This window comes from Myotis brandtii, unplaced genomic scaffold, assembly GCF_000412655.1.
Source record: "Myotis brandtii unplaced genomic scaffold, ASM41265v1 scaffold520, whole genome shotgun sequence".
Lineage (NCBI taxonomy): Eukaryota > Metazoa > Chordata > Mammalia > Chiroptera > Vespertilionidae > Myotis > Myotis brandtii.
This window is the reverse complement of record NW_005369827.1, coordinates 237,529-252,966: the sequence shown is the minus strand read 5'-3', so window position 1 is coordinate 252,966 and position 15,438 is coordinate 237,529. Positions and strand designations below refer to the sequence as shown.

The 15,438-nt window shown below is 42.2% G+C and overlaps 1 protein-coding gene across 3 annotated transcripts in view; it reads right to left on the bottom strand.

Annotated features, from left to right (window-relative positions):
- KLF3 (Kruppel-like factor 3 (basic)) overlaps positions 1–15,438 on the bottom strand; it is a 35,298-nt gene that overhangs the window by 19,283 nt on the left and 577 nt on the right. Inside the window, exons 1-2 of one of the 3 annotated variants that reach the window (XM_005877433.2) lie at positions 6,527–6,770; positions 1,243–1,339 (exon numbers count right to left, since the gene is read on the bottom strand). In XM_005877433.2, coding sequence (XP_005877495.1) covers positions 1,243–1,299 — 57 coding nt within the window. In that variant the 5' untranslated portion in view covers positions 1,300–1,339; positions 6,527–6,770. Of the gene's footprint in view, positions 1–1,242; positions 1,340–6,526; positions 6,771–15,438 lie in introns of those variants that run through there. The other 2 variants (XM_005877434.2, XM_005877432.2) reach the window with 2 other exon arrangements.

The following is a 15,438-nucleotide window of genomic DNA, read 5'->3' as shown; positions in this document are numbered from 1 at the left end:
TTTCAAGCAAACCATTTTATTCTTAATACACTTATTTTTACATGTAAAAGGACTGAGTAGTTATTTTATTTTCATCTTTTAAATCAGCTCTATGGAACACACCCTAAACACTATGAGACCCAATGAATATCTTTTTCTTCCACTATTAAAAAAAGGAAAACCTCCAACATGTTTGAGAAATTCTTCTATATAATAAGGGTGGTGATCTTGAGTAAAAAAAAAACCAAAAACACCTCTAAGTCACCTGTATCATATTCTTGATGCTGATTTCTTATAGGTACATTCAGATATTGCTTCCTCACCATGGTAAACACTGCCCACAGGTTTTGAAAAATAATGTCCCTGAGTAGGAAGCCGGGCTGAGCAGCTGGCCCTGGAGGGAGGCCACAACTTGACCACCACCTGTGATGCCTCTTAGGCCTGCATCTCGGCTCTGTGCAGCATGGAGCTACAGCCCTTAGATGAGACAGCCTTACAGCAAAAGCTGAACATCGACCATCGATGCCGTGGCCACGCTAGAGAACGCCATCGAGATCCAGAGCAAACACTGGAGTTGTGTGCAGAGGTCTGCCACTGGTCTGGGTCGTTCCCTACGGGAGGCCCAGGCAGGTGAGAGGGAGGAGGCCAGACTGTGAGCGCCATGGCCATGCCATCGAGGGGGCCTAGCAGGCGCAGGCTGCTGCAGCAGGGAGCACAGCCCCAGGCCAGCAGAGGAGCCTGGGGAGCAGGATGCCCTGTGACTCCCCGACCCCCATCCCTCTGGGCTTCATCATTGTGCTTTTGTTCATTTTTTTTTCTATTAAAAACAAAGTCACATTCAAAAAATTAAAAAAATATAATTAATTTAAAAATGTCCCTGGGTGCACATTAATGTAAAAAAAAAAAAAAAAAATCAGCCTAGCCAAACTTTTTTTTTAATGTTTTGACCAACAATCCTGAGAGCTCCAACTAAAAACTCTGGAAACTGAGGAGTTTTTGTAAACCTACTGCTGTGGCCCAAGTTCTGTGCTGACCGTATGCTGAGGAATGTGGGGCACAGGCCTGAAGGAAGCATAGATCCCATTTATTGAAGGATGCACAGTGGCTAGTAGGGTATGAACCTCACTGACTACCAGGGCCTTTGAAAAATTTACCTACCAAATGCCTGTTTAGTAATGAGTAACTTTAAGAAATAACGTAACACATGACAATAGCATTACCACTTGGAATAAATAAGAAAATGTTCGATTTTGGAAAACTTACCACCGAGACAGGGTCCATGGCCTCTTGCTTGACAGGAACTGGGTCAAACATGAGCATTCTTTTAGTTAAAGCTTTCTAGGGTGCTCTGGTGTTTGGCCTGGAAAACAAAACAAAGTGTCCATCTAAATCCCAAGGTTACTTTAAATAAAAACTAGTAAAAATAAAACATTCTTCTCTGCTCCCTCCTCTCTCCCGCCCCCCGAATGGCTGGAATTTGTGTCCCTTACCTATGAAAGATGCCATTTTGCATAATTAAAACCAGACTCCATGGTCATAACCAGATGAGAGCCAATTGGCATTCCTAACTCAAATACATAAACCCGGACATTTCTGGAACAATAGTAAAGCCCTTTCCAAGCAGTAAATCTTAAGACTGTAGTGCAAACTCAACAGAAGTTCACATTATATATGAGTGTCAAACACTTTTCCTTACAGAAAAGTCAGGGGAAAAAAGACAAGCAAAAAGAAAACCTAGAACCTACCATCATTAATATCTTTGTTTTTATCCTTACAAATTTTTTACATGGGATTATAGTATGCACAGAATTTAGTATCCATGATTTCACTTGACAATTTATGAGGAGAATGTTTCTTTTCGGTAAGCATGGTTCCATACCATCAAATTCAGTATGTCACATCAGTTTATGTAAATTATCCCTTTTTCCTGGGCACTTAGGTTGCACATCCTTAATTTTTAAAGTAAGTTTTAGTCTTGGGTGACAAGCATGGACATTTTCCAAAGCATATGATATACCATCCAGCAAAGATACTGTATTATTTCCATCAGTAAAACAGAACCCGTTTCCCAATCCCAACATTTCTACCAGTAACCTGTATTATCACTTAAAACAAAACAAAATTCTGCCAATTTGCTAGTATCAAAATGGCAAATTATTTTTACTCTAAATGGATTTAATTACTGAATTAAAATTTATCATTTACATTTCTTCTTTTAAGAAATGCCTATTCAGGCCTTGAGTTCTCAGGTCCCCCCCTCCCCCGACTGTTATTGTTTTCTAAGCACTTTTTATATGTGAAGAATATTAGCTTGTATTCACTCCCATTCTTTTGCAAATTTCTCATTAGAAAATCAGACACTCTTTAGCCAGATGCAGCTTGTCCTTGTTCAGTCTCTCTCTTCCCTGCTTCTAATATTCTGCTCGTTATCCATGTATTTCCTTCTTTGTTCTATACTAGTCCACTTGTACCACTAGTCCACATAAAGCCAACTGCTCCCTCACAGGACAGAACATTCAGTCTGCTCAGTCCCCAGCCGCACTTCACAGGTGATGGAATCACCGGCCCCGCTACTACTCAGATCTTCAGCCATCTCTTCAGGCACTTACTATCCAAGTTTGGTTTACATTTTAGAGGTGAAGTCTTTATAGATCACTTGGTTTGGGTGGAAAAGTGAACAAGTTCTAGACTGAGTTCTACCTAAAGAGCTGAGCAGTCCCTGTTCCGCGATTACTTCCTATGTCTTAGCATGAAAACTCCCCATCCCCATCCCACCTCCTGACAGTAATCTGTGGTTTGCTGGGTCCATGCCCTATGGGTTATACTAAGATAGCTCCACATACAATGATAGCAGTAATACCATGTTGTTCTTGCGTTTCATTGCTTCCTTGAAGAAAGTCTCTCCTGGGTCTCGGGACAACCTGTGAATATCATTTTTAACTCAACCTAAGGCCCTGACTTCAAAATCCTGTTTTCCTACATCATAGGATGTACTGTAATCTGTGAAGACAATCTGATACCAGGGTGCTCAAATCAATGGTGAGTGCTACCACCCTCACGTCTTCTGGCAAGAACAAACCCCAACAACCAGTGAAAAATGAATGATTTCATGATGAAGGATGAAAACCCCTTTTGTGCTTTGAGATCTATTATTAACCAGTTCCCAGCGTAGCAGCTGTAGATAGATGTTTCTAAAACTTGCTGTCCAGTGTCCTATACTGGACCTTAAACAAAAGATGTGCTTATAGCAATGAGGTCAGATAATTCAGCAGCTCTGACCCATGGCTGGCCACCCCTCCCCCAAGCCTTTTAAATGGAATTAATCCTTATAGATCCACCCACTCCTCTGACAGTATCTTGATGCAAATCCTTCTAAATAAAAGCCCCCAGATTCTCAGGTGTCTAAGGAAAAGAGCCCAGGTCAGGAGACTCATGAATTGCATCTAGCCCTCCCATGGGGCAACTCCTTTCACATGTAAAAGGACATCTCTTTAATCTACTTCCTAAAATCTGTACCCACAATGTTTTAGGAAAAGAAAATTAGAATTAAGACAAAACAAAGCAAGCTCTAAATAGTTTATATCAATAGATATGCACTCAAATTTTTTATATATATATATCCTGTACAGAGAGCATTAAATTTGTTGGTTCCAACTTCTGGAACACCATCAGGCATTTGCCTCTTTGCTAACATGACATTTCAGAAGTAATATAGTTGCGTATCACCACCCTTCAGTCCTCTGTGCTTTATTAGAGGTCACCCCCCGCCCCCTTTTTTAAACACCCTCAGATTAAAGTCGCTGTAAGAGCTCACAGCTGCCTATGTCCTCCATGAGATCTCATTAAGGGCCGGATCACTTTACAACTGCACCACGGGAAGAGCTTCCTAGCCTCTCCTCACCTCACCTGCACCCTCTCCTCTCCTCCCAGTGAGAGCGGCACAGTGGACGTGCGATGATGGGCTCTGGAGTTCATTTTGGTTCAAATGCTAACGCCACCATTTAGCCCATAAAGCCTTAAATCAATTTTCCTAATGACCACTGAACCCATTTAGAAATGAATTACACGTTAACCTGCTCGTTCTTGTATCATTTTGAGACATTACTTGTTACTTTCATTCTTTAATTTTTACGTTTTATCTAAATTTAAGGAAATTAGTGCGCTGCAAGACTTGCAATCCTAAGAGAGAAAAGTCTAATAGAAAGCATCTGTTTAACCAAACCTGATTTACTTTTATTTTAAAAAGTGCTGTAAATGCATGTTCCCATTTCTTCAGACTGTGCCTTAGAGAAACTCAGTAGTGACGGAGGGAATATTAGTATTTCCCATTACAGAAGTATTTCAGCTAATAAATGAAGAAGGAATGGGAGGATTAGAATACCTCATTTCGAAACTCCTAACTAAATAATGCATCACTGGATAACAACAACAACAAAAAAGTCTGTGCAAAGTTCAAATATCACTAGGAACAGAATCAAATCTAACAGCACATTGTTCCCTACGTGGTAGCTTCTAAAATGACCGGTTATGGTTATGCTTTTAGTGCTAGTCGCAGGATAGGGAACAAGATAAAGGGCATGCAAAGAAAATGATGTACCCTAACCTGTTAACAAGGGCTTCCTGGGAGTGGGGGTGGGAATGTGACAGCTTCATATACACCTCTGTGCCAACTTTAAGGTGAATTCTACAATCAAAACTTTCAATAAAAAAATGAGAGGGGAGGCTAAGCTAGAAAGGAACCGGATTTAGGAAGAGAATCAAACATATGAACACAAATCAGGATTTGGTTTATTTGCGAAAAGCCTGAATACCTGTACCCACTGTGCTTACCTCTGGGTAGACCTCTTTGCCACTACTACAGACCATCTTTGGGTCAGAGAAGAGTGACTGCAATGTCTCTGACGTGCCTTCCATAGAACTGAGAAGCAGCCGGAACACGGGAAGAACTGAAGTCTCTTAACTTAGTGGCTTTAGTTCCCCACCAGCAACTCAGTACTCTGGGGATGTTACCATCATTTTTAAAGAATGCTAAAAACCACAAATTCTGCAGAAAATCTGTTACACAACACTGGCAGCAATTTTAAGTCCAACCAGTAGGTGGCGCCCTCCAACAGGTATTACAGACTAAGACACTGGCAGCAAATTGAGTTTGCCAACAGTCAGGGTCTTTAAACCTAGTGGGTTTTAAGCAGGCTCTGGAATTCTGTTAACCATTTTATGTGGGTATCACAGACACGAGGAGGCCCCAAATGTGGTTCTGTTTTTTCTTACAACTATTTTCCAATCATAAACACATTTACATCTTGGTTGTATGTTGCCTAGCAGAAATATATTCTAAACTAAGCAATCCCAAGATAACAAAACTGCTGTGAAAGAGAAACAAAAGGGCAAAACTGGTTTCAAAAAACTTTGTAAGTTATTGAGGTGCTTAAAAGGAAAAATATAGAAACATCATCATTGCCAAAATAATTTTCCATAACTGGAGCAAATGTCATCTTTCCCAACTATGTTATTTTGCTGGGAAGGGCCAAGACAGCTGGGTTTTCCTCTGAAAGGAAGAAACACATTTCTCTTCGTACTCTCTCCACTTTTACTTCTAACTTTTCAGATGTTGAAATAAGGGTCAGATTTCTACCAAAATGGAAAGCTGTATGATTATGTATTAAAAAGCTTCAGTGGATCATTTACATGACGTTTCAGAAGTAATATAGTTGTGTGTCATCACCCTATTCAGTCTTCTGTGCTTTATGAGGGCACAATGTGCTACAGAGCTTAGAAATACACACAGCCCTTAACATACCGAGGTTACGATTTACCAAATCTCCTTTCAAAGTTGCTTGTCTAGAAGATAGAGCATGTTTATTACAAAAACAACTTTATAAATGACTGCCCCTTCTTTAGATGAGAGAGGGAGGGAGGGAGAGGGAGAGGGAGAGAGGGAGGGAGGGGGAGAGAGAGAGAGAGAGAGAGAGAGCAAGCTCAAAGGGTCCCTGCATTATCCTTCCCAACCCAGCCTGACCTAAGGCTCCAAATTCTCTCCCTCCCTCAAAGCAAACCTGTTTCCTAGCTGACCTCAGCCAGGTGTAAGAAAAACAGCAGAATCAAATCAACACATCTTCTGTAAGTGCCCCCTACCGCCCTCCACACCCCCAGCTTTTAACTCTTTCAAGCATTTGGATTTTAAAGGAGGAAGCATGTTTCTCCCCCCACTTTTTTACTCCCCAAAGGAACTTCAGGGGGAAAAAGAAAAAGAAAACCTAACAAACCAATCTCCGTGGTGTGTGTGTGTGTGTGTGTGTGTGTGTGTGTGTGTAATTCTTGGCCAGGAAGAGGACCAGAACAGGCAGGCAACATCCCTGTAGCTAAACTTCCTTTCCAAAGAAACTTTTCTTTCTTCACTTCTGTACCCAAACTCTATAAGCTCCCAAGGAGCTGAATATTTAATGGCAGCTGCTCTGGCCAGACACACGCGGGGCCAGGCAACAGATGTAAGCAGGCGTTTTGAAGTTGGAGGTTCCTTCCAGAACCGCCGAAGGCTGGCACCTACCTGGAAATGCGTCCCCTTTTCATAGCACTTGATGATTGCCACCTACCTCAGTCTTCTCTTAGTTGGTTCGAAAGGGAAAAGAAAAAAAAAAATCCACGGAGTATTTCTAAATCTTTGCCCCTCATAAATTAGTTATTTTGCATCGAAATGCTTTGTAGATGGGAAAGAAGTTAATTATTTAGTTTCAGATTAAATATAATGATCCAGTGAGCAAACAATCCGCCCTCTCTCCTCTCTCGGCTAACGAGCCACCCAATTTTACTTTCCTGCCTCCACCCATCTGCTCCACCCTATGGACAGTTGCCAAGGCGAGTCCAACTTGTCCAAACAGGACACGGCTTCAGATAAGATTCTGCCCACACCCTGTACTTCGGAAAGACGGAGTGAAGCAATTGATTTTGCATGTAAATAAGGACAGGTGCAAAGGTAACAACCAGGCACAATCCCTACACTTTAGCAGAAGGAGGTCCGGCTATGCAGGGGTGGGGGTGGGGAAACCCAACCCAGACCCGGTAGGTAAACTCTCAAGTTCACAGCCACCTGTGGTTAGTAGCATTCCATACCTTTCTTAAAGGAAATTTTAGCAAACCCTAGTCATTTTCCCTACTAGGGTTACACGCTTGTTTTCCTTCTTTAGGCTGACAATTTCGTATTTTCGTTTTAAGGGCAAGCAACCCAAGATCCATTGAAAAATTCCCATGATGCATAATCCTGCTGTGCACGTATCTTTGTATCTTATAAGGCTGCCCAAGACCTCGCAGTCCTCTTCTGTGGAGTGTTATATAATCAAATCCAGAAGGGCTGTGTGAGGCCAGGCTGCCTCGCTCTGCTGGTGCCCTATCACTGGAGACCCACCCCACTCCACCCTAAGGGGCCTCCACCCATGGGGCCCCACCCTGGAGGGAGTGGGAGGCTGGGAGGGACCAATTGGCTCCAGCCAGCAGCTAGTTCCTGGAAACTCTGGCCTCAGCAGTGATGGCTGGAACCTTAAAAATAACCAGAAAGAATCGTCAGGGTGGTGGTAATTCCCTGAGCTCCTGCGAATTCTCCATTAAAAGTTTATCTCCTAGCACCCCGGAACCTTTGGATATGAACCATGAGCTAATACTGCCCTCTCCCTTCAAAGTAAACAAAAAGGGAAGAGAAAAGCACTGGAACCACGGCTATGTAAGAGAATTAATTCAACATGTCCCCAAACTAAGTCCTCCTCCTCACTCCTGCCTTGAAAAGGCTGCCAGGCTGCCCCCCACCTCCCACTTGCTCTTTTTTCTGGTCATTCAGCATGGAAACCTCTTTCCATTTCTGCAGTTGCCATCCGAGGCCAGGCCCTCAGTGCCTCAGGACCCTGTTACTGGAGTTTTTTCCTCCACTGGCCTCCCCACCTCCAACCCATCCCAATCCCCTTGCCTCCTACATTTCTCAAAGCCCTCTACTCATCTAGTCGTTCCTAAGCTCACAGACCTTCCTCCCTCCAACGGGATCCCCAGGGCTTGAGGAGTGGGTTCAAGAACCCATGCTCAGCACCCCTCTACCAACCAGCTGCCCCCCTGCTCCAACAAGCGCCCTTCATGCTGGCTGCCCTGTCCCCCACCCCCAATGCCTTTGTTCATTTTTGTCCCTGATGCTGGGCAACCCGCGAGGAATGCCCCGTCCCCTTCCGGCTTATCTAAATCCTCCTAATTCTTCAAAGACCAGCTCAAGGCCCTCCCCACTCCGTGCAGCCGCTGATTGCACCCTGGTACCTCTGAGGCCGCCTTCTTACCTAGCTAGGCTGGGCCTTTTAACTTGCCAAAGGTAGGTCTCAGACCAGCACCTGAGCATGCAGTATACTCCCTTGGAGGCCTCCCTCCCCATAGGAGATCAGGCTTGTCCACTGAAGGACATTTTTTTGGTCAGGCACAAGGAGCCAATATAAGAGAACTTAGTCCATGGCAAGAGTTCCACAGTCATTTGCTCTTCCCTTTGCATGCACTTGGAATCTCCCTTAAATAATGAATGGGCATGAGGCAGACCAGACCTAACCCTAAAGGAAACTAAACGTCTCTTAAAAAAATAAATAAAATAAAACGCTTTTGCTCCTAACCTTAATCTTGCCTGTTAGGGGTCCTCCAGAAACCTTATCAGTTTCATCCTCAAAGAATATTTTATTACCCACACAGAGAGATCTTCTAAACATGTCTAGTGTCAAGGTTTCTACTGTTTGAGAGCCTGAAATAGGAGAGAGAGAGAGAGAGGAGGCAATTGCATGAGGAGGGAGGGAGGGTGTATGTGTAACAAAAAAAACACTAGGTTTTTTTTGAAAAGCATACTTCCCTTGACCAAGGAAAGCCAGGGTTTCCTGTTGATCCTTACCACCTTTATGACTGCCAATCTGCAGGTGGTTCTTTACAAGGACTGTGTCATTCAAAGCCCACAAGGTCGGTACGACCTTCCCATTTTACTGATGAGAACACTAGAACAGAGAGGCAAAGTAATCTGTCCAAGATCACACAGCAGCTAAGTTGTAGAGCTGGGATTTGAACCCAAAGTAGCCTGACTTCAAGGCTACTTCCTTCCCCACTCTCCTTCCTCGGGCAGAGGACAACATCACACCACAAACAGCAATAGTGGGATATCGATTTCTGTGAACAGATCTGTCCATGGGGCATGGGGGACAGCGTCTTTACAGTAGCTGCGATTTCAGTCCCTCCCAACTGGTCCCTGATGCCTACCTTCTCTCGTAGAGTGCATGCTTGGACACAAGATCAAAAGACACATTCTGAAGGCCCTAAATTAGGCTATTATTCTTCCTAGCCAATGCACCTGCAACTGGTCCATAAAACTGCTGAGGAAAATTGGCAGCTCTACTCAAGTAAATACGGAAATCCTCATAATCACTGTACAAAGGTGGAAGGGTCAGGTCCTCATCCCCATTTTAGAAATGAGGAAATGGAGGAACAGAGGTGAAATGGCTCGCCCAAATTTGCAGAGCTGCTTGGGGCCGCAGCCAAGAACAAAAGTGTGTCTGCCTGTAGACCAGGGCTCTTTCTGTTCTGCTTCAGTCTGCGCCGTGGGACCGACTTTTAAGTGAAATCATCTCACATTAGGGTCACTCCCTGGTAACGGAGGGTGTGGGACGTGTGGTGTGCAGTGCCACACCGGCCCATGCTCGCTTGGCAGGGCCAAGGGAGGTTCCAGCGGGCAATTAAGATTTCAAAACGCCTTTCTGGTTAGAGCACTCTGGACCGACTCCATCCTGTGGCACAACTAAGAAGAATGACTGCACATAATTTGAGATTAGCTCTAATGAGTAGGTGTTCAATGAACACTTGGGAGATGAATAAATGAATGGATGTCAATCTACACTTCTCACATGCTAGGATAAAAGGAAGGGCAAGGGCCACAGAATGACCTTCTACCAGGTGTCACACAGTGAAACTAGTCTGAAAAATCATCTTCTAAAACCTAAAACACAAAGTAAAGGTGAAAACTTCTGGAGGCTCAGGAGAGAATAACTCCCTTGTTTGGAGACCTAAGTGGAACAGGAACTTGAACCGACTAATGAAAGTCCTTTTGGGGTGCAATGCTTTGGAAGGTACCAGGGTATAAAGTGCAGGAACAGATAAAGGAGTGGATTTCAGTGATTAGACTCAAAGAACAGTAATTAGTATAAAGAGCTTATAGGCCAAAGGAGAAAAAACCCACACCTGATTCCCAGGTCGCTCTCCAGGGTAGATGCACTCACCTCCATGTCCACTGGATCTCCTACGTCTACATTTGGCTGCACTCCACTGATCGGGGCTGAGACTAGCTCCGGGCCATGCCTGGAGATCCTCAAGCCTGCTAGAGATTGGTAACCATCTAGAGCAGTGGTTCTCAACCTTCCTAATGCCGTGATCCTTTAATACAGTTCCTCATGTTGTGGTGACCCCCAACCATAAAATTACTTTCATAACTGTAATTTTGCTACTGTTATGAATCACAATGCAAATATCTGATATGCAGGATGTATTTAGGCGACCCCTGTGAAAGGGTCGTTCGACCCCCAAAGGGGTCGCGACACACAGGTTGAGAACCGCTGATCTAGAGCATGCCTCAAGCTAATCTGGGCTCTTCAGGGTCCTCCTGGAAGGGGGCAGAAAACACCCGCTTCATGGAAATCAGGGCAAGAGCCAGATCCAGGGTTACAAGGAATGCATGGGCTGAAGAGCCACTTAACTTGCTAGATTCTGTCTCCAGCTCCCCTAATCATTAGATGAGGGGAATGATAATGTATTCGGCCTAGCAACACAATAGAGCAGAGTTTCAAAAAGATCCAGGAACATGTTTTGTTAGAGAAAGAACTTTACTATAAACACTCTGACAGGGGTACAAAATATACTGATAATTTTTAAAAATGGTCCATTGAATTATGGTGACTTTTCAGGAAAAGCACACAGCCAGTTAAGAGGATAAATAAATAAATTTGAGAGAAAAGAGTCCTAGTTCTGGTTCAGAAACGGTGGCTCTAGCATTATGTCTCTTATTATTGCTAAATTTCAAGGAAAGAGGTGGGGTTTCAGGGTGGGGTGGGGAGCGGGGCTACCTCCTTTGGACAATGCTCTCCCCTATCGGGGTAGACTGCTGTCTGGTTTCCTGTCTCGAGCTCTGCTTCAGAGGACAAACAGGGTCTAAGAAAGGGACAGATGGGCTGGAAAATGAGAATGCTAAAAACCATCATAACCCTTCCTTTCCACCTCACTCCAAGATGATTTCTGACTAGAGTATTACATGTTAGCAAAGCAGGTAACAATTGTTTCATGATTCTAGGGATTTTTTTTTTTTAAGCTAGAACCAATGATAAATGAAGCACTTCAGAAAGAAACCCAATTTCCAGAATAATGTAATTCCTAGTATTAAGAAGATGAGGTTGTTTATATTTATTTATTTTTCTTCAAAATAGAGTAAGAATTACCACCTAAGAAAGCTGTTCATTTTACAGCAAAAATGGTGATTTGGAAATATTAAGAAGGGGGAGAGAGGATAAAATGGAATTGAATTAGGAATGATGATTTACATGGTCAAGAGATAAAATTATTATTCCTTTTTTTTTGTAATTATAGTAACTTTCAGACTGTTATCATTTCCCCTATTGTTTAGCTTAGCATTTAGAAGCTTGCAGAATTTTTTTTTTTCCTGATAGGATATATTAGCTCCTTATAATCTCTATTAACCACCTCCCTCTTCCCACAAATGAGGAGGGAAGAATGATTTGGGGTAAGCCAAAAAAAAAAAAACAACAAAAAAAAACCACCTCAATCTATCAAATCTATCTGGATTGTTAACAACTTTGGAACTAAAACAAAACAACAAAACTTGCTTCAATGTGGGTTACTTATGAATTATAGTTGAAAGGCCTCTTGTCCTACAAGTCAGCTAATAAATCAAGTTTGCTTCATCCAAAGAAAAAAAATCTTATTGAAACTTTCCAAAACTCCCATCTTTTTTCAAGGAAAGTCATCAGTAGTCTACTATGAGATCCTAGTAGTTTTCTTAATATCATATTGTATATTTATCCATAAGGCAAGAATGTGGCGGAACAAAACATTAAAAGTAAAGTACTATTATCATCAACTTTTGGAAGAATATGGCCTAACTTGCTGCCTTATTTAATTATTCCATTAAATAATATTGTAAGTAATTCCTTTAGATTGTAAAGAAAATCCAAAAATAAAAACTTTAAAAAAGAAACTTGCCAAGTTTTCTTTTCCAACCATTTCTTTAAAACATTGTTTTTGACGAACCAAGAGAAAAATAATTTGTTCAAATAGGTTTTAAATAGTTAACCCACACTGGCAGAATATACAAAAAAGAAAAAAAATGGGGTTATAAGAAAGTTGTGCTTGTAAGACAATAAAAATAAGAGTATTGTCCTGTTTTCAAAATATAAGGTTAAAATTTTCTCCAAACTATCATAAATGAATTTCCTATTTCTAGTTCTCCTTTTCTTTGACCTGGTTATTCTTAAAATAGTTTGGAAATCAGATGTAGAAGACAGTCAAACCTTTGTCCTTAAAAAAATTCTCCTAGTACTCAAGTGTTTGTCTTTAAAAAGCCATGAACCTGGATTTTTTTCCCTCCAATATATCTTGTTTTGCTTTAATACTTTTTCTAAAGATTTGTTCCTTAACAGAGGCAAGACTTTCAAGCCAGCCCAGCCTGCGAAGACTGCGTTAGTTCTCTATCCCATGGCGCTTCCGATGCCTTGAGCATCCCTTGTTACATGTGAACAAGGATGGGCCACATCTCTCAGATAAGGATAGGTCTTCTAAACTATGAGGTGGTAATCCTGACCCAGAATTGACAGCTTCAGGGCAAAATGCCTATCTCAACACAAACACCCTATGCACCTCAAAACAAGAAAAAAAACCCAACCAACAAAAAAGCAAAACAAAACCCTCCTTTAGACTTCTAGCCAATATGCACGCAAGTCTCAAGTCACAATAGGCAATGATACATTTAAAAAGGTAAAAGTCTTTATTCACCCACATAAACACACTGGAGGCAAAGGGTGTATGTAAAAAGGTTAACTGACTTCTCATTATGACATAACACGGGCATCTTAAGCAATAGCAAGTGTGTAGAGACATGATAACTCCCTGGGTGGGGATAGGGAGTTTAGGGGCAGGGACCAAGGCCTGGTCTGGGCTACTGATCTACCAGAAAACAGCCTGAAACAGGAAAGAGCACACATATGCCACTTGGAATGTATGACGCAAACCCCAGCCTTGAAACAAAGAACAGGAAACAGCTCTGCTGGCTGTGCTGGAGAGAAAGCACAGAGAAACATTTAGCCGGCCCTCCCTGACCCTATATTCATGAGCAGCTGGAGTTTTTAAAGACAACAACAGGGGGGTGGAGGTGTTTGTTCTATGGGTGTGAATAATAACACCAGCTTTATACAGGGGACCTGCCCTATTTACAAATAGGAGCTTCCACATACAGTAAACATAAGTGAACATGGGATTTTATCATATTCCAGCAGCAGAGACCTTCCTAATTAACACCAGTCTCCCTACCGATTTCTTTTGTCTCTACATCCCCCATCCCAATGGCTGGTCTCTAGCCACGATCAAATTCTGGGTTAGGGTAATAATTATTATTCAGCCTCAGAGCATCAGTAGGAAAATGAAGATAAAACACTGCTGTTAAGAATTCAGATGACAATTGGGTTATACCACACAGCTGAAAAAGTGTCCTTAGCCACATAACTAAATTCTAAGGCAAAGTGTGGACAGCTGGTCACCTCACATTTTCACTGTCCTTTTCAACTGCATAATCATAAAAATATTTGCACACAGCTGCACATCTGTACGCACGTCTACAGAAATTCACCTTTTGAGGATATGATTCTGTTCCAGACACTTAATATAACCCAAAATTGTTATACAATCTGTAGAACAGAGTATCAATTAACAGAGTATCAATTTTTATAAGACAGGCTAAAATATTTCCTTCAGGTATTTTTAAGATAGTAAAATCCATTCATATTCCCTTTCCCATTATTTCTCTTTATTTTGTCAGCACTGTTTAACTCAGGTTTCCATTATCAGAGATTTAAGAATTTCTATGTAGACATAACTCCAGGTTTAAAAAAGAAAGAAAAAGGCATCACTCTCCTTATAGCAACCAGAAGATTGGGTTTTAATTAGAAACTTTGCAGTGAAAAAAAAAAAAAAGCAACAACCTTTCTCCGAAGCTATGTTTTATATCTGACAAGGTTTTGCAGTCTAAGCAGCTACTTTTCTTTGTTATTGTCAAATTAGAATTTTTATACTTGCATTCTCCTGCATGCGAGCAAATGCCCCTCACAGTGTCTCTTCATTGAACTTACTAATAGTACATCACGTTTTTTCCTTCTAATGGTTCTGCAGCAAACCCCACTGACTGTAGAAATTGAGATGTTTCTCTAGGGAGTTTAAATTAATCAAACATCTCATTTCAGGTTTCTGTTAACAGCCTAAGGTCAACTAACATGTTCCATGTTTCAAGCCGGAAGAAACTTATTCCTCCACTCTTTCTTTAAAAAAATACCCGCAAAATTTTGGATACTGTAATGCTATCAGATTGTTTTTTTTCCTTGAAAGGAAGTCTTCCCTCAGGTTAGGCAAATTATCATTCAGATGGATTTCTCTTAAAAATAAAATGCTCCTCAGATTCATTCATAAAGCACTCAAAAAAAGGACATCACAAAACTGCTCTGTGGAAACACCTTTAATGAACTGCCCTATGCCTCGCTTGATTTTGCTAATAATTACAGGTACAAAATCTAAATAAATAATAATCACAGACTCTTTTCCCCCCCCATATACCAGACTCTTGTGAGAACATAATGAATAGATCTCTAAAGTGTCTTGGTGATCTTCGTGGAAAAATACATTGTGAGTTAGTAAAAAAATTCAGTGCAAAATATTTGTTTTAGTGAAATACAAAAAAGGTGTGCAATTTCCAATTTCCGTTTAACCTGCCTTATTCAAGACAAGTCCCATTTACATGCTTTTCTCCTATGTTGCTGGGAAATTTAAAGCCCAAAAGGTCCTCCGGTTATCTGCCAAAGAAGTGGCTATGGCAATTCCAGGTATGAATTATCCGCCGTCTCCAAGAAAGCCACTGGGAATCAATCCCTCGCTCCCGGCCCGGCTCTGGTCCCTAAGTGCAGGCAGCTGCCGAGGGCGGCCGCCGCCTCCGGCCACGCTGCAATCTTTGCTCCAGGCACTGCGGCAGGTTCTCTCCGTGCCCCGAGGAGGACGCTCCTCGCCCGGCCAACCCCCGGGGATCCAGACGCCCGGGCAGCTCCTGGGCTCCGGGACCGAGAAGGGGATGCTGCCTCCAGTCCCAATGGCCCCAAGTTTCTTCCCAGAGGGACCGGGAGGCTCTTCCAAGTTTGTTCCGGC